The sequence below is a fragment of the Centrocercus urophasianus genome, unplaced genomic scaffold (assembly GCF_019232065.1).
Source record: "Centrocercus urophasianus isolate 14NV4802_14NV808 unplaced genomic scaffold, USGS_Curo_1.0 seq_73, whole genome shotgun sequence".
NCBI classification, from domain to species: domain Eukaryota; kingdom Metazoa; phylum Chordata; class Aves; order Galliformes; family Phasianidae; genus Centrocercus; species Centrocercus urophasianus.
In genome coordinates this window covers 6,553,130-6,580,889 of record NW_024885344.1, presented here as the reverse complement: position 1 = coordinate 6,580,889, position 27,760 = coordinate 6,553,130, and the positions used below count along the sequence as shown (strand labels likewise).

Genomic DNA, 27,760 nt, shown 5'->3' with positions numbered 1-27,760 from the left:
TTTTTTTTTTTTTTTTTAAATGGTAATCCAAAATCCTTTTAAAGCTAATTTAGCAACACTTAGGATTGTATTGTGTTCCAATTTGTTGGTATTTCTTGTGTTTTTTTTTCCTTGCTCCCAGTTCCATTCAGATGAGACCAGATTTAATAAGGCTTTTATTTGGCTGCTTTTCTACTGATTTAAATTACTGAGAATACAGTATAGGTGCTATCATTTGTATGATATCTGACTTCAGATTTTTAGCAGAATAGCTGTTCTGCTTTGTAAAGTATTTTGTTTATTTGTCATTATTCTTGCCAGGTAGGTTAAGGATCACAAAACTGTGGTGGAACTCTTGTGACTATTCCCTAAAAAACAGGAATATAGTGTATATACATACTCGTCATTCATTCCCAAACTGGTTTTGGAGGCAAAACTCTTACTTCCAGAACTTTGTTTAAACTAATAGGTGATCATTCCTATCAGGCAACACTGCATTAGAGGGTGGAAATAGATCAGACTAAAGAATAGGTAAGTGATGTTTGTGAAGGCCACTTATGGTAGGAGATTCATTTCCCTAAGCTTTGTTCTTCGTACAGAGAGAACAATACGAAGGCTAGATTTCTGTAATGGCAATAGGTGTTAACATCTGTCAGCACAGAGTTTCATTCATGCTTCAGTTCTGCATGGCAGATTGCACCAAGAGAGGATATCAGGAGGTATGAAACAAGACCACAAGTAGTACCATGGGCTCTGAAGTCACTGTTGTTCTTCCTTGATCAGTCAAGAGTGCCTCTGACTCAGAAGGGATCACTTTTATTAGTTCTCTCAATAACTTTCATATTAATGCACTATCCAAGTAGCAGGAGCATTGGTGCGTCATAATGCTGGTTCTTGGAGACTGCGTAGTCTGCATGAGGCTCTCAGTGTATACACGCTGTTTTTAGCTTCATCATTTTGAAGTGATGAGGGTATGGGAAAAGGTGGTCATCTTGTTTTCTGAAGCCTTGAAGCAGTGCCATGGGACACTGAACACAAAGAAGTTAGCTTAGATTGAGTTGACTTTTTTTTCCCCTGTACATCTGCACCTGGATAAGCAATGCTTAGTAAATATGCATAGTATTTTCCTCTGTAGTTCCTGTTGGAGGGATTCTTGCTATTCATCTGGGTGCTCCATTGTGGATGGCTGTATGCTTTGAGCCTGCTTTAACAGAGAGTTGGATTAGATGATCCCCAGAGGTCACTTCCAACCCAACTTGGCCGTATGTAGATACCTGCTTTTAGGATGAGACAAGTCATGACCTAACTATGTGCATTGCTTAGGTCTACACTGACTACAAAGGGCTCTTCATGTAAACTGACACATGGATGGGTGAATCTCACCCAAGGTATTAAAATGTTGGCAACACTCTGAAGAAATGTTATACCTCTTTCAAGTGCAAAGCTAAACTTTATGGACTTAATCTGGTATAGTAAATTGGTATTATTTCTGTGCTGCTATTAAGAGTTATTTTGTCATAGATGCAAAAATCCTGCTTGTGGCATTCAGGCTTTAATATGAAAAAGCTTTTGAATATGGGAAGTAGTCACAATAGACAGAAATTAGGAATCATAGTCATTTTGCTCAAATAAATGGCTTGGATGTTTACTTTTTTATTCCAATACTGACTTCCTGCTGAGCTCTAATACCTCCCTGATGGTAACAACAGGAAGTAGCAAGTACCTTCTTTTTTCCTCTTATTAACTAAAATTGTCAGTGGGAATTTTCGTCGGATACTGTTTGTGTTTTCCATTGCCTCTGTCAACAGCAAGTTTTTTGTTTTAAATTAATTTAGAAATCCTTAAAAGATTACCAGGTTAATAATGGCAGTGCTTGTTACATAACAGCATTAATTCCAGTGCAGGCTGGAAGTGTGGCTTTGTAAATACTCAGGATTTATTGGTAAGTACATATTAAATCCCTCTTTTTCTCTGTTAGGAATCTGCTTCCTGGGCTTTGTGCTTCAGTGATAAGGAAGGAAACACAACGGAGAGGTGTTGAGGAGTTTTTGAACTGAGCAGAACTTTGCAACAGCTTTCAGTTTAGCAGAATACTACTGGATGCAGCAAGCACTGCAATGAAGTTGATAGCTCTGTGTTTTGAAATTAAAGTTGTTTGAATTGTGTTTTCTTTTGGAGCTGCAGACTGCAGTTTGTTCAGAGCTATTTTCTGTGTGCCTCGTGGCAGCCTTTTGTACTGATGATTTGAAATGGGCTGCAGAAGCTGTAATAGCAAAGCAGTGTGAAATAGAGCAGACAGGGTGAGGTCCAGCTGTCCAAACTAGAATCACTTCTGCCACTTGTGAATTTCTAGAATCTCTGTAATATTCAAACCGGGGCCAGCAGATGTACTGCACAATCCACAGGAGGCTGGTTTCCTTTTGGAAGAGTATCTGGAAGCCAGGCAGGATATCCTTCCTCCTCGATCAGGTTACATCTGTTCAGGCACCTGAATTGCTTGCCGTAGGCTACTGGCTCAGAAAGTGAGGGCCGGGGAGGCTGGTCTCTCAGGTCTTGACCAGCAGCTTCCTGTTATTTGATGGTGATCCTATCCTGTTGAGAATGGGGGGACAGCTGTGAAAGAAAGAAGTGCATGGTTTCATCTGAGCATTCAAGAGAAAGTAAGATGAACTTGCTGAAGATCCCTAATTGTGTTAGTGTTTTTGCTTTTGATGATGCTTCTCACAAGTACTCTGACTGAAGACCTATGTATTGTCCTCGGTACAGCTTCCACTCGGTTCTCTTAATTTGGTTCTGATTCTTCAAAGTTATTTTTAGGCTTACTTTTTAAAAAACATATCTGCTTAGCGTTTATGAGAATATTATGGTATTTTCTAAAACAGTAAATCAATGTTGGGTCTAAATGGGGGAACTGAATGGAATAAGTTATGTCCTGTAATGAAGTAAAAGCTTTATCTTTTCAACAAAGGGTTAAAAGAGCCAATTTCTTCAGCATCTTCCAAAAGGGCTTTCCAGTGGTTTCAACTGCCCAAATGATCATCTGTTTGTGCCTCCTTCTTTCTAAGTATTCTCTCTGATAATAGAGGCATTGTTGTGCATCTACTGAACTGTCAACCAGTAGTAGATGAAAAATCTAAAAGATAAGATCAGACTGTATGAAATTTCTCTGTAAAAGCGAATGACTGCTAGCAGTGTCATGCTCACAACTGCAGTGAGAGATACATCTCCTTTTCTGGCATTTATATTTTCTGGCAAAACAATTTTTCTTATTCCAGTGTTTTTTTCTTTTTTGGATAGTAAAGGTATTTCAGTAGAATGTATCTATCTGGACTGCATTGAAGCCTCTTTCAACATGTTACTGTTAAGCTGCTGCGCTGCTCAGAGAGAATGATAGGAAAATGTCTCTGAATATTAAAAATCCTCTCTTATAGCTTCATCTTGTGTACTTAGATTTAGGAGATACGTAATGAATTCAAGTTGGAAATACTTGACAATTTCAGAACTGGAAGGAATGTATTTTAATTTTGATGAAAGAAATGCTCACCACAGCCAGCAATGAAAATTGGCATAATTGCTGGAAGCTTCTGCATCATTTAAGCGTGTTCATTGCAAGGCAGTGAGGTGTTTTTTGTTAATAATCTAGTACTTAAATACTGCCTATCCTGCAATAGCAGTATTTCCCTTTGTTACCATTATGACGCTTCTTATAATTACAATGTTGAAGAAAATGTGTTGGACAGCGTTGGATGTGAATGTGAACTCTCCATGCAGAATTTGCAAAGGTATTTTAAATTTGTGAAGGCTGATGTCCACTTCTACAATGAGATGAAGTCCAGTATGTGATATCTGAAATGTTCGAAGCTTGGGCATGTACGGCAAAAACAATGAGCCATTTCACAGAGCAGCTGAAATATTTTAATTCAGCTCTGCAGTGCTTTCCAAGAAAGTCAATGCACTGCAGCATAAAAACTGGCCTGTAACACTTTCAGAGGGGGGATTACAGATAGTATTCTTCATCTGTTTTTCACTTATTTACATTTTAGAAGGTGGCGTACAGAGCATTTGGATTTTGATAAACTCGCCTGCTAGATTTGTGGTTGCTTGGAATGTTTCTGTTTTGGCAGTAGGTGCTGGTTTCCCCTTGAGGACTGTTTGCTTGTTGGTTTAACCTACCTCCCTCCACTAGCAGCAGCAGGCTGTCACAACTAGATAGGAGCAGCTTTTTCTGGAACAAACTGGTTTGAAGAAGTTGCCAATTTTGCAGCGCCAGGATTGGCTTAATGAGAAACAAGAGGAAAGCAGCAATTACCTTTAAAATTGATACAGATGTTATTGCAAATGATACCGTCTCTCAAGTTTTAAGTGCTTGTTTTTAACAGCAGAATCTAACCTGTGTATGTATATCCAGTTTCACCTCAACCCTGTGCATTTCTAATGAAAAACCTTGCAAATATGAATGGTGTGCATCCACACGAGAGGATAAGAAATCTGTGGGTTGTAACTGAAATGCCCAAATGTTTTGTGTGGTTATACAGTAAATCTTCTATCTGGCACTGTTTTCAATCTCTAAAATACCTTAATATTAACTATTCTGCGTGCTTGGGGGGAAAAAAAAACAAAAAACAAAACAAACACCAAAACAAAAACCAACACAAAACTGTAAGTCACACGTCGTATTTTCTGTTCTAAAATCTCAGTAGTTAATATTTCAATAAAGACTTCAATACAATTGAGGAAAAACTGCCTTATGCAAGCTTAATTAATTTATTCTGTAATGACTATGTCATTTTAGGCAAAACTAGCAACCAGTTGCTTGCAGGTCTTCTATTTATTACAGGGAGCTTCGTGTCAAAAATTTGTATGCATTTGAGTAGGACTGATCAGTATTGAATAAAGGGAACTGTTAATTTTGCTCTACTTTTAGCAAAACACTTTGCATCTACAGCCAAAACTACAGTTTTGTATCTGCAGCTGATTGTCCAGTGGCTTTATGAAACTGGCTCTGAAAACTGTTGCAGTGGAGATACAAACGAGCTGAAACTGGGTCAGAGCAGACCCGTCTCCTCCTATTGTCTCTGAATGCTTCGGTAGTCTCGAATTACTCCCAGGAAATTGAGAGTTGAGTTGGAAATAATGCAATGTATGTCTTAAATCCATTTTGCTGAATGGCTCGAGGTGGCTTTCCTGTGGATGCAGTATACAATTTGTGAAGAAGTACAAGAATGCTTTGCCTTACATGCATAAAACGTAGGCTAGTATTTCTTGAAGAGGCACACTGCACCAGGAATCGGTAGAGAGTGAGGGCTGGTACACTGGAAACTAACTTCTCTCCCCAGACCCCCAAATGAATCCATGTTGTATTACCCAGTCCACCCATGTCAACATGAATCTCGGTGGTTGCTCAAGAGGGGTTGGTGTAGGGTAGAAATAAATGAGCAGGGCAGCCATTATTGTTACTTTTGTTAGGAGTGTGGTGTCCAGGCCTGGTTCAAGCAGGGTCTGAGTGTAAGGTTCCACAGTTTTAGTGGATGCTGCTACTAAAGAGTGCTCATCTCTACTTCACCACCTTGAAGAGTCATGTGCTCTTGATCCAGATCGCCGTGTAGCTGCACGAGCACCTCCTGGCACAGAGGACTGGATGGAAAATGCAGGTTATGATCACTTAACGTGATCCCCATGATAATCATAGTGGTGATTATGGAGCACCTCCCAAGTTAAGTAGTATGCTTCCACCTGCCCTTTTGAGCACTCTGCAAATGCTTGTTCCATTCAGTAAAAAAGACACTGCCAACAAAAATCTTATAGGATTATTTTGACAAAAATAAAATCTGTCATGGGGCAACTTAATTTCTCCAAGCAAGAATAAACATGCATGTAGGTTTTAAACATCTTTCTCCCTGCAAAAATGTCATGGTAGACACAAGCAAATGAGTGCATTGAAAATAGTTTAGTTTGTCTCAATTCTCAGTGGCCTGCCTGTCTCCTTTCAGGATCTCCCTCTGCTTGTATTAATGTGAGGAGACAAGTGAAGTATCAGTTTGAAGCTTTTCTTTCCTGATAGGCAGTGAATTTCTTTGGTTTGCTTTCTACCTTTGACTATTCAATTCAGTCACAAGTATCTCAAAGCTCTTTAGAACCGGTTGGGTCAAGAATTAGTTTAGCATCAGAACTTCCATATGGAATTTAAAAGATTTCTTCCTATCCTAAATTTAATCAAGATAAATGGTAAAGCTGCACCATTCAGGAATGTGAGTTTCCACTTATCCAAAAAATTCTATTCTATGTTATGTGAGTTAATAATGTGTAATGCTCCAGCTCTCCAGATTTTTCCTCTTTTGCCCTTATTGCCTTAATGAAAATTATGGGACTTTTTAAAGGGAGAAGGAGCAGCAAAATAATTTGGGATTTTTTTCCTTTAAAGCAATGAAGTAGTTCCCATTTTTGTGGCGTAGTCTATTTCTCCTCTAGTTTCAACAGAGTTATTTTTCTTACTAATTTATAGAAGAAAATCAACTAAATAACTTTGAATATCCTACTACTCAGAACTTGAATCTTCTTGAACAGATTGTTGTATAAAGCTAGAGTTCCTGGCCTGAAAGTAATGAAGTAAATTATGGCACAGTTTAGGAAGTGTCTTGAAACAAGAGGAAGGAAGAATTGACATTAAAACTAAGCATGATTAGAAAGCTATTGTGTGATTACCTCAAAATGTTAACCCCCACACAAAAATTGAATGGATTCACTTTAATACTAGGAGAGTATCTTGCAGAGGGACCCAGTGGAAGAAATGTTAATTATTTCAGAGGTTAATTTAGAAGTGGCATTCTATGCAGCTTAAGAAAAAGCTTAAAATGTAATTAAGTGCTTATGGGAAAATGATGCACCAATGAACGTGCATATGTGGAATGTGGCTAAAAAAGAAAGGTTGGACTGTATCGGTGTGCCTTTATTTACTTTATTCCTTCTTAATGTATGTTATTGTGACTGATGAAATACAAGCCAGAGAGTCTCTGGAAAATGTCATTGCCTTTTTGCTTGTTCAAAAAGGCATTAGCTGCTTGGCACACCACCTGTTGGATTGTTAGCAAAAGGCTTGTATGGGCAATCCTATGTTTACTTCAGCCACCTGACTTAACGCTGTTAAATTAATCTGCCTCTTTTTCATACACTAAAGTATGGCAGCAGGTGTATTAGTAGATGAAAGCAAGAATCATTAATGTCTGTGATGTCCTATTTTGTTACTTCTGTCAGGACTGGAGGGGAATACCTGTCCATCTTTTTAGTTAAGCCTCCGTACTTGAAAGCTGGATGAGGAAGGTGGTTTTCAAAGCATGTTTCCGATTTCTTCTATGGATCCTCGCTGTACATGCATTATATATTATAATTTATAGAACAGAATCACAGAATGGTTGGGTTGGAAGGGACATTAAAGACTATCTCATTTCAATTCCCCTGCCATTTGTGGGGACATCTTTTGTAGACCAAGTTGACCAAAGCTGCAGCCAACCTCACCTTGAATACTTTTCTGTGTAACATATTCCAGTGTCTCAGCAGCCTCTGTGAAGAATTTCTTCCTAATACCTAATCTAAGCCTACCTTCTTCTATCTTAAAGTCATTGCCACTTGTCCTGTGGCTCTTGTAAAAAGTCACTCACCTTTTTTATGAGTACTTTTTAAGTATTGAAAAGCAGCAATAAGGTCTCTCTAGAGCCTTCTCCAGGCTGAACAACCCCAGCTCTTTCAGCCTGTTTTTGTAGGAGAGGTACTTCAGCCCTCTCATTGTCCTTGTGGCCCTCTTCTGCACCCCCTCTAACCTAATATGCACCTAATGAAGTTCAGCAAGGCCAAGTGCAAGGTATTGTACTTGGATCAGGGCAATTTCAGATATGTCTACAGACTGGAGGCAGTCCTGCAGAGTACAACTTGAGGGTGCTGGTGGGTGAAAAGCTGGATGTGAGCCAGCAGCGTGCTCTTGCAGCCAGAAGGCCAACTGTATCCTAGGCTGCAACAAGAGAGGGATGGCAGAAGGGTTTGCCCTTGTGAAGCCACGTGACTGTTGTAATAGGCATGTTGTGTATTTTCCAAATCTCTGTAGGGCTGTAATAGTATAAAGCAGTGTCTTCTCCATATAAAATCCGATAAATTATGTATGGACCAGCATCTTTCTAGGTGCTGCTTCAGATTTCATATAAACTGAATTAGAATTCTAGTTTAAAGCATAAAATCAGCCAATAAGAACGATCTGTAAGACTCATGTGCAGTGGGTTAGCTGTGGCTGTCTGCCAAACACCTTGCTAACTACTTCCTCCTCCTCAACAGGATGGGGAAAGAAAATAAGACAAAAAAATCTCATGGGTTGAGATGGAAGTAGGGAGATTTCTCACTGTTACCATCACAGGCAAAGTGCAACTGACTTTGGGAAGATTAATTTTGTTTATTGCCGGTTAAGATAGCCTTTTTTTTTTTTTCTCCCTCTTTTAAAGCTGCCCTGCAGTGTTTTTTTGCTTTTTCTAAATTATGCCAACAGCTCGTGGGTTAGACAGCATAAGGGATTCAAGAAAAACTTCTCAGGAGGATTTTGAGAGGTTTGAGCAGTTTTTTTTCTCCTTCCCCCATCTCAGTCTGGTATCTACACAGTCTCTCAACCTTACTGTTGCCATATTCAGTCTGTGAAAAGACCAGTGGAACGTTTGGTTTCAGTGCTGAAGTGCATAGCAGGTGTCTCTCTGTGTCAAAAATGACAAATATATAGGTTACACTGAAAATAATACCTTCTATTTATTTCCATGCGAACTAATACAGATAGAAAAAGCACAGTAACGCTATTTGATAGAGCAAATTCTCAGCTACAAAGCACTTTTTCAGGGTAGTCACCACCATTAGCTGTGCATTTTCACCAGTGATTAACATGGCCTGCATGCCATGCTCATAGAAGTGCGCCAGCGGAGGTGACCCACTGTTGCTGTCACCAGCGCTTAAAAACACCACCCCACTGCCTCACTGTGCTCACAGCCACTGTTTGGAGTCTGTAAATGTTCAGGAAGCATTGATGAATGTCAGTGGGTGCCCTTTTTCCAAACAGAGGAATGCAGTGGTGCACTTTTGCTTCATACACACGTCAGTGACAGACGCCATTTTGTCACTGTCCTTCTGCTGCCCTTCTTTCTGTACCCCACTCCCAAACACATGCATGGACCAGCTCAGTTGCTTGCATTTTCCCAGAGAATTGTGTCTTGCTTGGACCAAGAATGAGCAATGAGGGAACACAGGGTTGTTTGTAACCATCACTGTAATGAAATGTTCTTTTTTACTAAAAGTATTTTCCAGCAAGTGTGTGGATTGAGTATTATTGTCTGTGGCAAATTGATTTGCTTAATAAGAGAAGAAAATAAGAACTGAAGAGTTGCATTACCTACCTGACATACCTGAATTGGGTTTTTTTTTTTATTATCCTTCATGAAAATGGTATAAAAAAGTTGCAGAAGTTTTAACCAAAATTTAGAATGTGTCTATCAAAGGAAGCCGCGGAGATGTGTGTTGAAACACAGACTTGCAAAATAGCAATTACAATTGAAGCAGGCTTAGTATCACAGCCTTACAGATGAAAGTGAAATGCCTTGCACACAAGGGGGAAGCTGCTGGCTAAATTTCAGGAATGAAGAGCTAATTGAGTATAATGTGCTTAGATCTCTAGCATGTTATTGGAATAACACTATGGAAAAGTTATCTAAATGTTGTGTGAAACATAAGGAATTCAGTTTTTTTTTTTTTTTTTTATGGAAAGTAAAATATTTTAATGATTTCTGCACTTCTGCCTTTTAATTTAACAGTGAAACAGGAACAAAATTAAGCACATACCAATTTAGTTAAATATTCAGGTGCTGAATTATTTACTGATTTTAAATTTGGTGCATTAAACTATACCTATAAGCTTCTCTTAATCCTTAAAATCATGCTTCTTTTGAAATAACAGCTGTAGAATCTGTCTTGGTTTGGTCTTGCATCACTATTGTGCTGTGGGATTTGTATGATCCTGCATTAGAGAATGACAATATCCCAAGTTTGGTGGGGCCCACAGAGATCATTGAGTCCAATCCCTGGCTCCACACAGCACCAGCCAGAAAGAAACCTTATGTCTTACAGATTTGTCTGAGCACTTCATGAACTCCAGCATCACGGGGCTATGACCATTGCCATGATGAGCCTGTTCCAGAGCCTGACCACCCTTTTGTGAAGAACCTGTTCCTAACACCCAACCTGACCCTCTCTTGACCCAGCTGCCTGCTGTTCTCTCAGGCCCTGTTGCTGTCACAGCGAACAGAGCTCAGTGCTGCCCCTCTGTGTAGTGATTATTTCAACCTGACTTAGTTTTTATTCATTTCCTTTTGGTAGCTGTGAGTGTGGATAATTTCCTTAAAGCAATACACTAATGTCAGCATTTCAGAGATTTCTCGGAAGATAAAGAAACCTCGGTGTTAATAAGACATTCTGTTGTTTTGGCATGTAGAAGAGGTGTCTTTAAAAATGTTTCTGCAGGTCTTCTTTGCTTAAACCTGGTCTACTCACTGTTAAGCTCCAAGTCTCGAGAATGACTTTGTCCTTTTTTTTTTTTCTTGTGAGGGATAACTCAACTCTTTGCGTTACTAGTTGTCAGCTCTGTGTTCAACCTGGATTATGTTACTGTCGTGATCCAACTGGATCATGATTGCCTCAGGCTAAATTAAGGTGAAATGACACCAAAAGATTGGTTAAATATTTATTTGTATCCCACTACAATACCTGGCACATGACATGGAGAATACGTATATTTAAATTTCTATACTGCATTGGTGACAAGCCATGAATGTGTGCCTTGTGTTACATTCTAATGTAACTTGAAAAGAGAGAGGAAAAAAAAAAATAAGAGGGGGAGAGAGAACAGAGGTGGGGAGAGGAAAAGAGGGAGCGGATAGGCATGGAAGGAAAATCCAAATTACCACCCTTGCTTCCAGTGTAGTCTATGGTCTAGTAATACCCAGGTGGCAGGTGCACACCTGACCATTGTAGTCCTTTTTATTTGTAAGAGAAGTATATTGCATGCATATCTGTAGTTTGCATGTGAGGTGGGAGTAGTTGGAATTCAGCATTGACCCTTTACTCCAGCTGAAATCAGGGTCATTGAGACTCTTTCACATCACATGGATCACATTAGCACCTCTTGCAGCAGGGAACCTTGCCCACATTTGCATGGGAGAGTAGTGCCATCCATCCTCTGACATACTCCGCATCCTCCTCAGCAGAGCACTTTTGGTTTCTGTTCCGGCTGCAAACTAAAACACACTGTTTCCCTTTCTTCTTCACTGCTAAGCAATCCCTCGGTGACTGAGACATTCAAACGGTTTTAGAGATTTTCCACAGAACTTTGCAGGTACTACCTTAGAACTGTTCTTCAGTGTGTCTTGCAGAACAAAGGAGGGAGAGGACCTTGCTCATTTATTCCTTAATATATCCTTGCTTTTTATGAAGGTAGTTGCTATTTTAATGCAGGTCTGTTCCTTTATACAATTTCTCTTTGAATTTATTGCATTTCAGTTTCTCTCATTACTGTAGTTGGAAGTCAGTCGTGTCATGCTACTGGTGTGTGTAGAACTGTTCACTCTCACTAATGAATACTCCACATTAATAAATGTCTGCTTTAATCAATTGTGTAACAACAATTTGTCAATGGAATACGTTGCTTTTAGAAGAAAAGGAATTAATTTTCTATAAGATTAAAGCAAATCTAAAGTAGGATTGAAACGGAGATACTTGACCTTGGTCAAGGGAACATATCATCAGGGAATAACAGGTAAAAGGTTTCTTCAGTGACGAATGAGAACAAGCTTCTTACTCAGACATAATGGATAGAACAGTATTAATGTTGACTTTCAAAGTGTTTATCCTTACCAGCTGTCTTTGAAGTTGTTTGATAAATCTTAAGTTGCGCAAGCATAATTAGATTTTTTTCCCCCCCAGTTGGTGTTATCCGCTGTCCAATTTGTGGTCAGGAATGCGCAGAGAGACACATCATAGATAACTTTTTTGTGAAGGATACCACAGAGGTTCCTAGTAGCACAGTAGAAAAATCAAATCAGGTAAGTGCATTAACATGTAATCAAGTTAACACGTGTTGGTTGTGTATGCATGTCCTTGGCTTCTTGCTGCATGGCCTTTTTTGCTATTCATATACAGAAAAAGACCTGAAGTACTTAGTCATCATATGAAGTAGCTACTCCAGAAAATCAGTTGAAATATATGAAAGTGCACGTGAAGAAGAAGGTTGTTTAAGCTATTTTTAATTATCAATTTAAAATTGCATTGTGATAATAAAAACTAAATGCAAGAAATAGATATTAGAATGGAAATTTCTAGACTTTGGACAGGACACTTTCAGCACTCTTTGATCCAGAGACCTAAATGACACCATGTCAGGAGATCCCAATGTAAAATGCAATCCTCTGCTTCAGTCAGCTTTTATTTTTCGTTACCACTGGCAAAACACCGCACTAAATAACATGTCTTCACTGTCAACTAATGAGAGAGACCAAGTATCTTTTCAAGATTTTATTAAACTCCAGGAACTTCTTGGAAATGATTCAGCTTCTTTATGTTGCTGCATTCTTGGTAATAACAATTAAAAAAAAAAAAAGATTACTGTTTCAATGTGATGTCAATTTTAAGCTAATCCAATGTCAGTTGTATTGTGGCCTTAAAGAACTTCTTGGAAATTGCCTTTCATCTTGTTCTAGGGAAATGTATCATTGGCTTTCGATCTATTTGTTTTGAGGATGTCTTCTTAGAAGTCCTTTATTGTTTAGTCCCCTTGTTTGAAAGCTTAGCTGGAATTTGTGCTTACGTGTGTGAATGGGTATGTCAAGAGTCAATGGAAGTACCAATCAGGTTTGTAATGCTGACTCACTGGCTATTAAAGGCATACGTTTTGTCCTCATCCCCGAGAAGGACTTAGACTTATGTCTCCAAAAGCCATTTAGCTGTCTTCAGAGAGTAGGACATTTTGCAGCTCTGATTCTTAGAAATTATATACCCTACCTGAAACTGGAATTTAGTTGGAAGTCTCTGAAGTACAAGCAATATCTCAGTGTTCTGTTGATGTAGGATTGTTTGAAGGTGTTTTTTCGGGTTTTTCTTTCTTTTTTTTTTCCTTTGGTTTCCTTTGATTTCTCTGCCAGTAAAAGAAAATAGTCCTTGTTGCTTCAGTTAGGAAGAAAAGCAAGATAACAAATTGCTTTGCTAGGCAAAAGCAGTCCTGACATTTTCCAGTTTTCCTTTTTTTCTTTCTCTTTTTTTCCTTTGGGGCCTGTGTCATAACCTCTGTTAAGTTATATAACGTGTCCTGTGATGTACTGCTCTGGGGAGTTGGATAGAAACAGAATTATTTCTACTGGTTTTGATGGCAAGAGTTTTTGTCTTCATTCTTCTTCCTCTAGATTTTTCTTAAACTTTAAGGTGGGGGGGTAATTGAGACCTTTGTGTCTTGGATAAGGAATGGAAAATTCAAGGATCCGTTATTCTTGGGAGTTGATGGTAACCATGCAAAACTGGGCATACTCCTCTGAGCTACAGGGTATCAAAGTATCCACCAAACTCAGTGCTGTCAGGGTGAAGTCAGGCACTTATATGATACCAAAGTAGCTACCGTGTATTCTTCCAAAGAAGAACTAGTATGCTAAACACCTTAACAAAGCTGTAGCCATGGTGAAAACATCTTTGAAAGTTGCTAGTTAAGAGCAGTGGATAATAGGCTGTCTTGATATAGTTGTGATGTGCTTAGTAGCAAGGTGGCCAGTAATGGGATGTTGCAGAAAGGATATGTTCCTTAGGGTTCGTGATTTAAGATGTCAGGATATGATTCATATTTAGAAGTACAGATGGGTGAGTATGTCCCAAAAGGCAGATGTTGTCCTTGCTGCTTTTGTATGTGCCAAGAAATACCACTTTTGGCACCGGTGTTTTTTAAATTAAAGGTTACTATTACATTTAATTTAACCTGGAGTAATTTTTGTTCAGAATATTAGTTGAACAAATATTTCTCTGGAATGCTACTGAGTTCTTTTCCTTCAAAACTCGAAAATTTTGCTTATTTAATGTCTTTGATACTTAAAGCTAATTGGAAGAGTAGGTAGTACAGAGTAGCAGCTGAGAAGACAGCTCTATTACCTCAGCTCGTGCATACAAATCTGTCTTTAAGTAAACAAACAAGCTTTTAGAACAGAAAATATCGTAACCTTCCTGGAACATGCTGAGTAATTTCAGCTTACATTAAAATTGAATGAAGGCTGAGTGAACACTTCCCAGGGTTGTAAATACTAAAACTAGTAACTGAATTAGACATACTTACAAGGAAAAGTCAATTAAAAATAAATCTATCTAACCAGAATAAAGACTTGCAAGTTAATTAGGGAGAGTTTTCTTTGAAATTACTAAAGGAATGCTTGTATGAGTCAAAATAAGTGTGACATAGTTTTAGATTTTGTAAGAATATAGCTTATATTTCCGGTAATTGTGTTTCCATGTACTTTAGGTATACAATTTCTTCTAATAAGTCAGAGCTCTAGCGAAATCTAATCTTGATCTGAAAATGCATTTTTCAAATAAGAACTGGGTGGAAGCAAATTTAGTTTTTACCTACGGAGCAGAACTATTTTGACAGCATGAGTTATAATGTCTATGAAGAAGTTTATAAATCTGTCTGTCTTCTACTTGGTGGATTTGAGGAATATAAAGTTGCAATACATGTATTTTTGGACTACAAAGAAAGAGTTTCAGTTCATTTCACACCACCAGACTGGTTATTGAATCACAGTCTTCTTTCTAACAATAACAGGTCAAAACAGACAGAAAAAAGTTAAAACGCATTGCAAAAATAAAGTAGACAAAGATCTTGGAATCTAGGAAGAATGATTACTTTCTGAAATCTTTTGAACTCATTTGAATGGTCTGACACATATCAAGCTTACCTGCCTGAGATTGCTAAAGGTGACCTGGAAAGAGCATAATGTATTTATTAATTTCTTAATACTAACTGGGTTTTCACCTTTTCTGTTTCATTTTGCTTTTTTGATTTAATAATAATCATGAAAAGGCCTGAAAGATTGGTGTTCTTTTTTTTTTCTGTTTTCTTCTGCTTATCTTCTTTTATTTTTCTAGTTTAAAGAAAAATCTTACTTCTCATTCTGTGTATTTGTAAAACCTCTTCCTAGTCAATCTGGGAGCATAGTATGATAATACTTCTCTGCCAACAAGTTCTTTAAAAGCTTCTCGGCCTGCAGAAGTTCTCTGCTCAGTCAGCAGTGCTCATGTAACTGATCACTGGGCAGCAGTGATGCAATCAATCTGGTTTTACACCAGCCTGGCGAAAGATTGCATCAGTACTTTTACGGAGAAGAAACTGGAAAAGGAGGCAGAGAATTTCCTTCATGGGTTTTGCAGCCAGAGAAAATGTAACATTGAATTAACACGATGCTTATTTACTTGTTTTACATTCTTATCTAAGGATTCAGTATGGCTTTATGATTTTTTCCCCCCCAAAGTGACACAGAAATTAAAATTTAAGGGCAAGTACAATTTTTAACTTCCTAGTTATAATTAACTTCCTTTAATTGTTTTCATTTTCTTGAACAATTTTTATGCCTTTTATATTTTTCCCTAATTAACTGGTCTAGATAGCAATAGAATTTTTGTTGTTGAAGAGATGATGGGGAAAAAATGTAAAAATAAGCAGAACATATTTTTTAAGAAGGTTTTTTAGTAAGACTTTCAGGCCTCCTTTTTGTAAAGAAACAGAAAAAGGGGCACAAGCCCAGTTTTTGTTTTCCTTTTCAGGTCACCTTTATGAACATGAACTGCCTCATACTCCAATTGAGAACAAGAAGGGTCTCCCACTCTTGTGTTGTAACATAATTTCTCAGAAGATATTTACAGTGAGAGGCAACACGATCCAGAAGAATAAGCACAGCGTTGGGAATCTGGGACTCGTATTTTCAAATTCCAGTTCTGTCAGTAACTTGCTATGTGGCCTAAGGCAAGTCAGTTCACCTCATCAGCTAATGTTCTTCATTTTCTGGAAGGGGCAAACTGGGACGTAGTTGTACATATCTGCTTAGGATAAGAATTGTTGCTTCTGCTTTAATCTCTATCTTGTGTGGGTGCAGAAGCTGAAGTTTTTAAAAATGAAACTAAAAGGAAAACCAAGATCTAAAATTTTGTCCCTTGTATCCTGTTAGCATTAATTCTATTGGTGGGATCTCTAGGATAGAGTGATCATCAGGCAGCTTGAATCTTTTGTTTGCAGCAGTGCTAAACCTTGATAGAAATGGATGATAGTTGCCTAAATGCTTCAAGGTATGACTGGAGAGGGGAACATGAAGGATGAGTTATGTGACTGTAAAGGAGGACTTAAAAATGAAATAATTTTATGAGCATGTAAATTGTTGTTGTCTGTTACTCTTAGTTTTCAACCTGTTGCTGAAATTGTTGGTCGAAAGGAAATCTTCCTTACGTGGAGATACTGACTTTATGCAGGGACATTTTGATTGCTATCACAGAATCATAGAATGACCAAGGTTGGAAGGGACCTCAAGGGTCATGAATCTCGAGGATCATGAATCTCCAACCCCCCTGCCACATGCAGGGCCACCCACCAACCTCCTCGTTTAATACTAGACCAGGCTGCCCAGGCTGTCAGGTGTTATCCTAAATTACTTTTTTTTTTTCTAGATCTCTTGGGTGTAGTCCAGAGGCCGCAGTTTGAAAAATGTTACAGATTCCCTGAAAATGTCTTGAAGAGTAGCTTTACTAATAAGCTGTAATCTGTCTCAAAGTAGCAATGCAGAGTTTCTTGAGAGGAACCCTGCTATTTTTTGCTTTGTGTGTTTCCTGTAACTTTGTGTAGATGAACAGAAACTGAAACTAAAGCTTCTGTCTTCTAAAATCAGAGCAGTGCTGATTGTGTTCTGTCTTTACAATATGCTCTTGTGAAATATTTACTATATAGTAAACATTATACAACTCCTAAGTGTGCAGTGTCAGGTGGAAAGTAATGATTTGACTTCTGTGATGTCAGGTAAATGTTCTAGAGTAGCACTGATAAAATGACCATTTTCTTTGACAAGTCACATTCAATTACTTTTATATAGTTATTTATAGTGTTCCTGTACCTCAGGCAGTTTTCCGTTCCCATTTCACTCTTGTAGGGAAACTACAGAAGTACATTGATTATATATGAATAATAGCTTGTATGCATATGTTATATTTATTTTCATAGCTGCCATTTTTTTTTCTCTTCGTGTCAGGTCTGCACAAGTTGTGAAGACAATGCAGAAGCTCATGGGTTTTGTGTGGAATGTGTGGAATGGTTGTGCAAGACCTGCATCAGAGCTCACCAGAGGGTTAAATTCACAAAGGATCATACTGTAAGACAGAAGGAGGAAGTATCTCCAGGTAACATACTTGATTTGTAATTTTGCAAAGGATGTGTGTTAATCACAAAGAATGCATCAGAAAACTAAATTAAGTCAACACATTTAATTTTTAAAATGATGCATTTCAAAAATACTGTCCCTTAATCTTAGTAAATGTAAAAGGACAGATTCAGTGTGGTGTAAACTCTTGGTACATATGAATACTAACAAAATAAGTTTTACTTTCTGATTGGATCAGGAAGTGTTGGTTCCTGCCTCCCATTCACTTATTTCAGTTCCATTCTGAAGGCTGCAACCATTTGAACTAACTCTGGTGTTTCTTTGGAAGCACTTTAAACTCTTCAAGAGAATCTCTGAAATGGCTCAGCTAACAAAAGAAAACTGTTGGGTTTTTTTGTTGTTATTGTTAAGAATTAGATTCATTAGAATGTAGCTACTGAAAAGACAAATTTTTGTCATGGCTGCAAGTATAACAGTCAATTTCTTCTATCAGATATGATACATAGTGGTGAGAAAACCTACAGATTAGTATTTAATTACAATTTTTATGTTGAAATGTTTTAAACATTATACATACCAATATGAATATAAAGCCAGTATAAATATAAAAGTGATGTTTCATCTGGGGTGATTGCACGTTATTGTCTTGGCTTACAGATTAACCACAGAAAATACTTCTTCACGTATTTGGCTCCTCTAGCTTTTCTAGAGATCTACTAAATAGTTATGTTAATTTACTGTAATATCACAGCAAAGGGAGAACTAATAAATTAAATTCTTTCTGCACTGATAATAAGGACATGTTTTGTTAGCAATGGAGCGTGCCAGAATTCACATTTTAGCTAAGTATATTTTAAGTTTGAAATGTTTTGCTTCAGAAATTCAAGGAAAATATGTTATGAATTTAGGAATTTTTCCTAGTAGGATCTGGGAAACTTGAGGTTGATCATCAGAAGAATATCTAGTCCAGCCTCCTGCCTAAAGCAATTCAGCTGTGAGGTCACATCAGGTTGTTCAGGCTTTATCCTTTTGGGCCTTGAAAACAAAGATTGTTGCAGTGTACAGTACAGCCTATAAGAAATTTTGAGTGTTCTCATTGTGAATGCCTGACTCTTCTCATGGTGAGAAAGGTTGTACTTTTATTTACAGAGAACCATCTTTGTTTCAGTTTATGCTCATTTTGTCTCGTCTTCGAATAACATTAGGACACTTACAAAAGTAATAGGGTGCTGACAAATTTTCTACTCAGGCTAAGTTCTATTAAGTCCTTTGGACACAGATGATCTTGTAATTATGTATTTTATTGTGAACTATTTTCTGTTATTATAAATACATGTATGTATTTTTCACTCCTCAATGTCAGTTTCTGTGGATTTTATATGTGACAGGATTTATCATTTCTGTAATCTACTTCTCAAAGGGTAGTTTCCAGTATAGTATATTTTGGGTGCTATATTTACATCCCATTTTCATACTAGTTAATCAGAAGTGACTGCTGAATGTACGTGGAAAGGGCAAGAGTAGTGTGTGACTTATTTTGAGTGTAATTTGCTGGAAAAAAATGCCATAGGAAGGGAATGAATGGGAATATTCAGTCCTCCTCTGAGTGCTAGTCATTTTCAAATAATTTTGGTGAAATATAGATCAGAAAATCACACTGCAGATTTTTATTAAAATAAGCAAATGAATGGGTACAGAAAAGTGGCCTTCCTGGTCTGCAGTGAAGAAAGGGCTGCAGTGTCATTACAAGCTGTATAATCCTCACGAACTCAGTATACAGCCCAAGTCATAAGAAAAGTATTTTTTCTTCTTATTATGTTGCATAGAAGAACAGATATCATTTTTAACAAGTGATGATGTTTCCTATGCTCATTTGTATTTACTTCAAGAACTGAGACTTCCAACCCGTTTAGACTGGGCTCCTGAAGAAGCGTAAGTAACTTCTGGTTAGCATATAGATGAGGAGCATAATAAGGAAATACATGATAATGCAAATCTATAACAATTTCAAGAGTCTGGACTGACATCTTCCTATAATCAATAGAGGCAGTTGGTGTGACCAGTCAGCGACCTGTGTTTTGCCCTTTCCACAAAAAGGAGCAGCTGAAGCTGTACTGTGAAACGTGTGACAAGTTGACCTGCCGAGATTGTCAGTTACTAGAACACAAAGAGCACAGGTATGAAAACAAAGTCAGTGTTTTATACAGCTTGCGTGCAGGAAGACAACTTGAAGTTAATTGTGGCTGTAGCAATATACAATTCAATTGGGTGAAAAATTAAATTTTCTGATCAGGAAAAAAATTGAGATTGTGTCGAAAAGAATGTGGCTGGCAAATGCGTGATAGTTTGGAGTTAAACCTAATTCTTTCAGTTTTTACTCTGGTGGTTTAAGAATAAGACCTTTATTTACTGACAATTTATTTGGATGGAATTTGTTGCTGTGCAGTTTTTCAGAGAGACCTCAGCACAGAGGCTGTTATGTAACTGTATGCTTATGTGTAATTTTTCCATTTGTCCTTCAACAAGATGTTTATATAACCTAACAATACCCAAGAAATTTAGAATGGAGCAAATGGACAATTTTTCTATGAAGAGCTCTTCAAAAAAGAAAAGTAAATCTGAAATTTAACTATACTGTACTTTGAGAATGCTATTTAATAACATTCAAATTTTAGGTTTCTGTTCTTTGGCCATTTCCTACTGGCTGTAGAAGATGAAAAGAGGAATAATATACAACTCCTGGGTACAGGACAGTAATTTTCTGTTAACAAATAACAGTATTGGCCTGGGACAGATGTGCTCATAGGTTAAACATTAATATGTTCACTGTTCTAAATGTAACCACCCAATGAACTTGCTTGGCTGACAAGGCAGACAGACATCAGTAGGTGGAGGAGTGTTGTCCAGTTTTGCTTCTTGGAACCAACTAAATGTTGATCTTGCTGAATTGCTGTCTTCCTCTTAAACTCTCCTTCTCTTACAATTTATATCCTGTTCAGAACATCTCCTCTTTTTTTTTTTTCCCACAAATTGTTGCTGATTTCAATTCCTTGATTTAGTGTTACTGACTTTACTGACTCAGAAATCTCTTCTTTCTTCTGCTTCTACATCCTTATCTTGCATGAAGTAATAGCTTATGTGCTGTTTCACTTGGAGTAATAGCTACAGCACAACATTAATTTTTCTTTCAATAGAATTGTGACAAGGTCACACAGTATCCCTTCAATTTTATGAAAAACATAATTCTAAAAACTTAAAGTCAAAATTAAAAGGAATATGCTGTAAATAAAATAGGTCAGCATTTCCTGACGTATACCTCCATAATGGCAGTTAAATTTTTGACCTGAACAGCATCTTTCTTCATGTTACAAAGCCTTTTGTAGGGCAATCTGCTTTTTATTATATCCTACCTTTGGCATGTATAAATACTCACTGTTTCTTTACTACAGGTACCAGTTCATAGAAGAAGCTTTTCAGAACCAGAAAGTGATCATTGAGACTCTAATCACTAAACTGATGGAGAAGACTAAATATATAAAATGTACAGGGAAGCAGATCCAGAACAGGTATGTACTGGATTTTGAGGTTGAAACTGACAGATTGCAACTTTAATATACACTGTAATTTGTTGAAATGTTTAGATTAGTAGATTTTGCACCTCAGTCTTTATATGCTTCCAGAAAGAAAAATTGTAAGATTTTCTTGGCCTTCCAAAAGCTTCAGTTTTTTATTGCGTTGGGTGTCTTTTTAATGTGCTTGCTTATGTTAAGTAACTCTTCTGCTCAAACCCGTAGGAACAATAACTTGGGTGCAGTGAAACAAGTTATGCAATAAACTGTGCAGGAGGCGGTCTTATATTCATCATCAGTGCGCTCTTTTTGTTAGTGTAGATCCCTTAGAAAGTGAGAGATAATGACTCATGTTTTCATAATGCTTGTGACACACATTTGAAGATTTACGTAATACTTTTGTTCTTTGGGCTTGAATTCACTCTACTGCAAATCTAGCAGAGGAGTAAATCTGTAAAACTCATGCAGCAGTAGTTCTTTGTGTCTGCTTCTTCAGCACTTACAGGAAGATTCAACACAGTAGAAGATGCTGAGTGTAACTTGAAGTCTTCCTCTCTTTGCCTGTCTTTAAGATAGCAGAGCAGAAACCATTCTCCTCTATTGCAGCATCTTAGTGTTATTATCCCTTGTCTTTTAGCAGTGCTTTTCACGATGTAAGAGTATGCCCTGTTACCAATTTGAGCATTACTACTGAAATAACTAAATGTCACTAACTAAATAACTATAATAACCCTTGTTTTACCATAGAATCATAGAATGGCCTGGTTGAAAATGACCATAACGATCACTTAGTTTCAACCCCCCTGCTCTGTGCAGGGTCACCAACCACCAGACCAGGCTGCCCAGAGCCACATCCAGCCTGGCCTTGAATGCCTCCAGGGATGGGGCATCCACAGCTTCCTCGGGCAACGTGTTCCAGTGCGTCATCACGCTCTGTGTGGAAAACTTCCTCCTAGTATATAACCTAAGCCTTGCCTGTCTCAGTTTAAAACCATTTTTCTCGTCCTATCACTATCCACCCTTGTAAACAATTGCGCCCCCTCCTGTTGATACTCATCCTTCAAGTACTGGAAGGCCGCAATGAGGTCTTTCAAGAGCCTTCTTTTCTCCAAGCTAAACAAGCCCAGTTCCCTCAACCTTTCCTCATAGGAGAGATGCTCTGATCATCTTAGTGGACCCATTCCAAGAGTTCCACATCTTTCTGGTTCTGGGGGCCCCAGGCCTGGATGCAGTGCTCCAGATGGGCCTCACAAGAGACAAGTAAAGGGGGACAATCACCTCCCTCTCCCTACTGGCCACCCCTTTTTAATGCAGCCCAGGATGTAGTTGGCCTTCTGGGCTGCAAGCGCACACTGCTGGCTCACATCCAGCTTCTTGTCCACCAGGAACACCAAGTCATTCTCCGCAGGGCTGCTCTCAAGGAGCTCTTCCCCCACTTTGTATAAATACCTGGGATTGCCCCAACCTAAGTGCAGCACCCTGCACTTGGCCTTATTGAACCTCATTAGGTTTTCATGGGCCCACTTCTCCAGCCTGTCCAGATCCCTCTGCATGGCTTCCCATCCCTCCAATGTATCAACTGCACTGCTCAGCTTGGTGTCGTCTGCAAACTCCCTGAGGGTGCACTTGATGCATTATCTGTGTCATTGATAAAGGTTTTATAGACTTAGCTCTTTAGAACTTGCCACCAGTGGATTAATTTTATTGTAGCTCACTGGTACTTGTTCTTTCTGTTTCTTCTAGTAATTTTCCTGACTAAAAGTGTCTGATTGTTTATGTATTAATTGGTGCGTATAATCAAGGAATATTCTAGTCCTAGTAGCACAGAAGTATAAAATTCTGTGTTTGAAGGGTGGGTTTGTGACCTAAAGAATATAATTTTCTATACTGTTTACTTGCAGAATTCTTGAGATGAATCAGAATCAAAAGCAGGTGGAACAGGATATTAAAGTTGCCATATTTACACTGATGGTAGAAATAAACAAAAAGGGAAAAGCTCTGCTGCATCAGTTGGAGGTAATTTCATTTCTGTCACAAGAAAAAAAAAGCCAGTTTTTTTTTTTTTTTTTCCCTTCTGGTGATGGTTGAGATCAGTTTCTAGCATTAGCTGTTTGTACATGTCCTATTGCAGTTCCAAAGCAGAGAGAAGTCCCACACAAGCCATTTGAGCAAGCGTATTTGTTTACTTATTTATTTGTGTTTCTTTATTTCTTTGTAAATCGTGTCTTTTCTATATATATGTGTGTATATATATGTATATATATATGCATATATATATTAATAATCAAAGTTGTCTCTGAACCTGTTTTTTTTCCTCCATGCTTTTGTAGGTCATTATTTTGTGCACCGTGCATGAAAAGTCCTTCCATCAGAACTCCATAAATTCTGCAATCTAATAGAAAATCAAAGGAGGTTGTTTGAAATTGATGCCTAGAAAACGAGTTCTTAAAAAAACTGTGTGTGTATATATAGGCATATATATATGTATATATATGAAAATGTGTCATAAGAAAAAATGAAGATCTACATGCAAAACCTTGATATCTTGAATAAATATTATGACTTTTTTGACTGATAGCTATAGTCAAGATGTAGGGGAGTATTTTTTTTTAGAAGAGTTTTAGAAGAGAATCTCTCGATCATTGAGTCACAAACATGTAAGTTAAATGTATCTCAGCTGTAAGTTGAATGCTTTGACTATAACTAATTTTCTGCTTACAGACTCTGGCTAAAGAGCATCGAATGAAACTTATGCAACAACAACTGGAAGTGGCAGGTCTCTCTAAACAGCTGGAACATGCCATGAATTTTTCCAAATGGGCAGTTTCCAGTGGAAGCAGCACAGCTCTACTCTACAGTAAACGCTTGGTAAGACGAGGACAATAGATTTCTTTTTTTCCTTAAATATTATAGTTAGGTCATATGCGTGCACACATTTGTCTTTGACACCAAGGGATTAGGCATTTTAATGACTTCATACTACTTGGAATATTTGTATATCAGTTTTTCTTGGTTTTCTCTCAAAAACATAAATGTAGAGTATTTATTATAATTTAGCTTAGCTCATCACGATTCTCTCCTGTTGTGCTACCATAGTATTGTTGTAGATGTTGTTCAGAATTTGCCTTAAACTCCTTTTTTCTGAAGTGAAAACCTTGAAGCCATGAAAGACTGGGCAAAATTACTGTATGTCCTAAATTATTAATGAGATTTTTAGTAGTATATTTTACAGCTTCTGAGTTTAGATAAAGAAGCCTGATATCCAGCATTTAATATAGTGTATTGCTTTGTTATGTTAGAGTCGTCTTCTGTGAAAAGTCTTCAAAAATTGATTTATTAAGCTGATAAAAATGAAGATGTGGCTTGTGCTTTCTTATGCAAACTGCTATGGAACTAAGTATTTCAGTGTTGTAAGGACACACGTGTGTGATCTCATTGACTGCTTGTGATGAAGAAGAATCCTGAAGACCAGTAACAACCAACCAGTCAAAGAGAAGATTGCCCATGAAATTAAAAACGAATTAAAAAGATGACTATCAATCATTTATCCAGGGATTTCTAGATTGTACTTTCCAGATTAAGAAAATATGTGGTAATGTTGAGGAGAGATGATCATCTCCCAATTTCTTGTAATTGGAACGCAAGTTTTCGTTTTGTCTTTGTTGCCTCACTGCCTAGTTGAGAATCTGTTGGTGTGTGTATGAGTTTGTTTGCTTGATACCCATTAAAATGCTGCAGGCTGTTTTCTCAACCTATTTCAAGTGGTTAAATTCACTGAGCCTGTCTTATACGGCCTTAGCAAGTAACTTTTTTTAGCTGAATGGAAGAAAAGGGCAGCACACTAAGTAATGTTGTTTAGAATTGCCTAGTGTTGCCACATAGACTTCTGCTATATGGGTGAGAAAACATTTTATGTTGCAGGTGTCTTAAGATTGTAAATGTTATAAATCCTAAGAAAAAGACCATCCTAGCCCATAAAGCCTCTGCAAATGAGAGTGAATTTTCAAAGGAACAGATGAAACTTCAGCTTCAGATTTTTGCTGGAGGTCAGAGTTATTTGGGGTCTGAATAGCTATGTCCACAGACATCTGAAATATGTGTTCCTGAACAGTTACTCATAGAGGAGCGTACGAGGCCTCTGCTGAGGGATATCCAACCACATGTAACACATAGGAGGAATATCCAGCAGACTTAAATTCAGCATTATAGTTTGGAATAATACCTGTACTTCCAGGGAATAACACACCTGAACAGTTCAGTAAGGCATCAATTTCCTTGCCTAGTCCTCTGTCATAAACAAAACATTTTTGACTACTGTCATTACTGATAGGAGATAACCTAACTCTGAGTTTATTTGTAATATATGTTTGCACACAGAAATAATATATGGAATGAGCTATGATAAAATTTTTCTGCAACTAGTATTTGTGATGAGTGAAGAGAGTAGAAATTTTCAAGCATGTTATAATTGTTTCTGGCAGTGTACAGAAGTACTAGGAGGTCTGTATTCAAAGTGCACTTTAAATTTTCCATAGTAATTTAAAAACAAGCATACAAAAAGATGTGTAAGTCTTGCTAAATGTTCTGCATCTGGTCTAGAATCAACCTGCCTAAATGAAACAAAATGTAGGAGCAAAGTGGAAACTCATATAAAATTCATATGTAAAAGATAACTGGTGTCCTTTTAGGTAATATGGCCAAATGTATCTCTTGTAATGATTTCCTGGAAAAGTCCGTAAGAAAAATATTTGAAAGGAAAATGAAATTTTGACAAAAGAAGCGTGGAACTTGATAAGCTTTTTCTGTATCTGCTGTGTGTTGCTCTAACATTTGTGTTAGATATTTCTAGGAAATATCTGCAAAAAAAAATCTTTCTAGCAGCTAGATAAACTCAGATTTGTTCCAGCATTCTGCCTGTGTATCCCAATCACAGTCTAGTCTTTTGGAACCAAGAAGTCTGAAGAATGTGAAAATATCTGAGAACAAAGAAGTATATGAAAGAAAATATGATAAGCCTGTAATGGACAAAGCTCTCTGAAAAGACCTTGTATCTGCTACTAAGGAAAATTCTCTTTTGATGATGCTTGTCATCAAGAGGATGGAATACTTTTTTTTTTTTTTTTTTTTTTTAAATGAATGGGTTAGCTTAGATTTGGAGGAAAAAAGGAAGCAATTAATTCATTATTTGTCTGCAAGTAAATTTTATGTAATAGCTGAATTAGTGGAAAGATATGCATTTCTGGAGGGGAAAAAAATACTTGCCTTTATGCAGTAATTGATTACTTTGTTGTTTTTTTTTTTAATCCTTTTAAATTTTTGTTTGGACAATCTTCTCTTTTACCTCAATTCTCTGGGGGATTGTTGAAGATTTTTTGTTTGCTTGTTTTCAGTAGTTCATATTAATGGCTTTAACTGAAGAGGAAAATGTTATGTTTTGTTCTTGTTCTAGATTACATATCGACTACGCTATCTTCTCCGAGCGAGGTGTGATGCTTCACCAGTGACTAACAATACCATCCAGTTTCATTGTGATCCTAGCTTCTGGGCTCAAAATATTTTCAATCTAGGTGTGATAAAGTTTTGTCAGTTCTTTGTTTTTATTTTATTTTTTTTAGAATCATCTACTTAACTGCAGAAGACATTTAAGATGTTGTGTGGAAAAAGTATTAATATGAATACTTTCGATGAAACATTAACAAACGTCCCTTGCTTGAATGTGATATGTGATGATGATTGATGCTGAGAATGTCGGTAGGTTAACCTGGCCGTGAGTTGTAGCAAGCAGGTATTTCTTTATTGCATCACTGGGCACCTAGGGGATGGCTCTGACCAATATGTGCACCTTGGCTTATGTGCAGATTACATTTATTGGTCGTGCTCATGCATACTCATATTTATCCCCAGAATTTCATGCATATGCTAAATATTTTCTTATTTAGTCATTGTTTTCTTAGAGCTGATTAACATATGACCCTCTCCCTTAGAGCATTGGGGTCCCTTTGGTGGTTGTCTGAGGACTGAGGGAGGAAGGCTGACAGTCTTCATTGCTCTTAAACTTTTGACCCTAGTCATGCTCAGTTAGGTGCTTACTTCCTCTCTAAATGTGGTTTCTCTGGTATGACCTGATAGGGCCCATCCATCTTCAATTTAACTTTATTTTCCTGCCTTATCTTCGGGGTAATACATATGGTCCCTCCAAATACTGATGCTTGCAATATTCGAGGTCCTAACTCCATCAATGATGAAAGTAGCAACTTGCAGTTTGTTGGACAGTGCATATGCTATCTAGGTTCTGAAGCCAAAAACGCATTATATAAGCTTGATTTATAACCTAAGGAAGAGTTCCCAAAGACAGTCTCATCCTGCATCTTACAGCACATTCTTTTAATTAAATCCAATCTTCCTAAACTGATACCCTTAGCAGCAGCATAACATGTTCAAAAATCCATATTCCTTGTCACTATAAGCAGTAAGCCTTTCAGAAGGGGTGAATGCAACAGAAAAATAGAACAGGAAAGAGGACAATACTTTTGGCAAGTTTTCTGTTTTTAAGATATTCTTTCCTGAAGTTAGGAATGCACTTCAGAAGAAAGCATGTTTTTATCAGAATTGCAGTGTAGAAATTTAGCTTCTGTACTCCTAATACCTTCTAGGAAGTTTTCTCTGATCTCCAAATCAGTATTTTTATTTTTGTCTTATAACCATAAACTGTTAGGGTTTTATGACTGTAATGAACACCAGAATCTGGAAGCT

The 27,760-nt window shown here is 37.5% G+C and overlaps 1 protein-coding gene across 2 annotated transcripts in view; it reads left to right on the top strand.

Annotated features, from left to right (window-relative positions):
• TRIM24 (tripartite motif containing 24) overlaps positions 1-27,760 on the top strand; it is a 58,531-nt gene that overhangs the window by 8,639 nt on the left and 22,132 nt on the right. Inside the window, exons 2-8 of one of the 2 annotated variants that reach the window (XM_042837577.1) lie at positions 11,974-12,092; positions 17,310-17,457; positions 19,483-19,615; positions 20,888-21,004; positions 22,909-23,023; positions 23,729-23,875; positions 26,457-26,574. In XM_042837577.1, the coding sequence (XP_042693511.1) occupies positions 11,974-12,092; positions 17,310-17,457; positions 19,483-19,615; positions 20,888-21,004; positions 22,909-23,023; positions 23,729-23,875; positions 26,457-26,574 (897 nt within the window). Of the gene's footprint in view, positions 1-11,973; positions 12,093-15,873; positions 16,040-17,309; positions 17,458-19,482; positions 19,616-20,887; positions 21,005-22,908; positions 23,024-23,728; positions 23,876-26,456; positions 26,575-27,760 lie in introns of those variants that run through there. The other variant, XM_042837578.1, reaches the window with a different exon arrangement.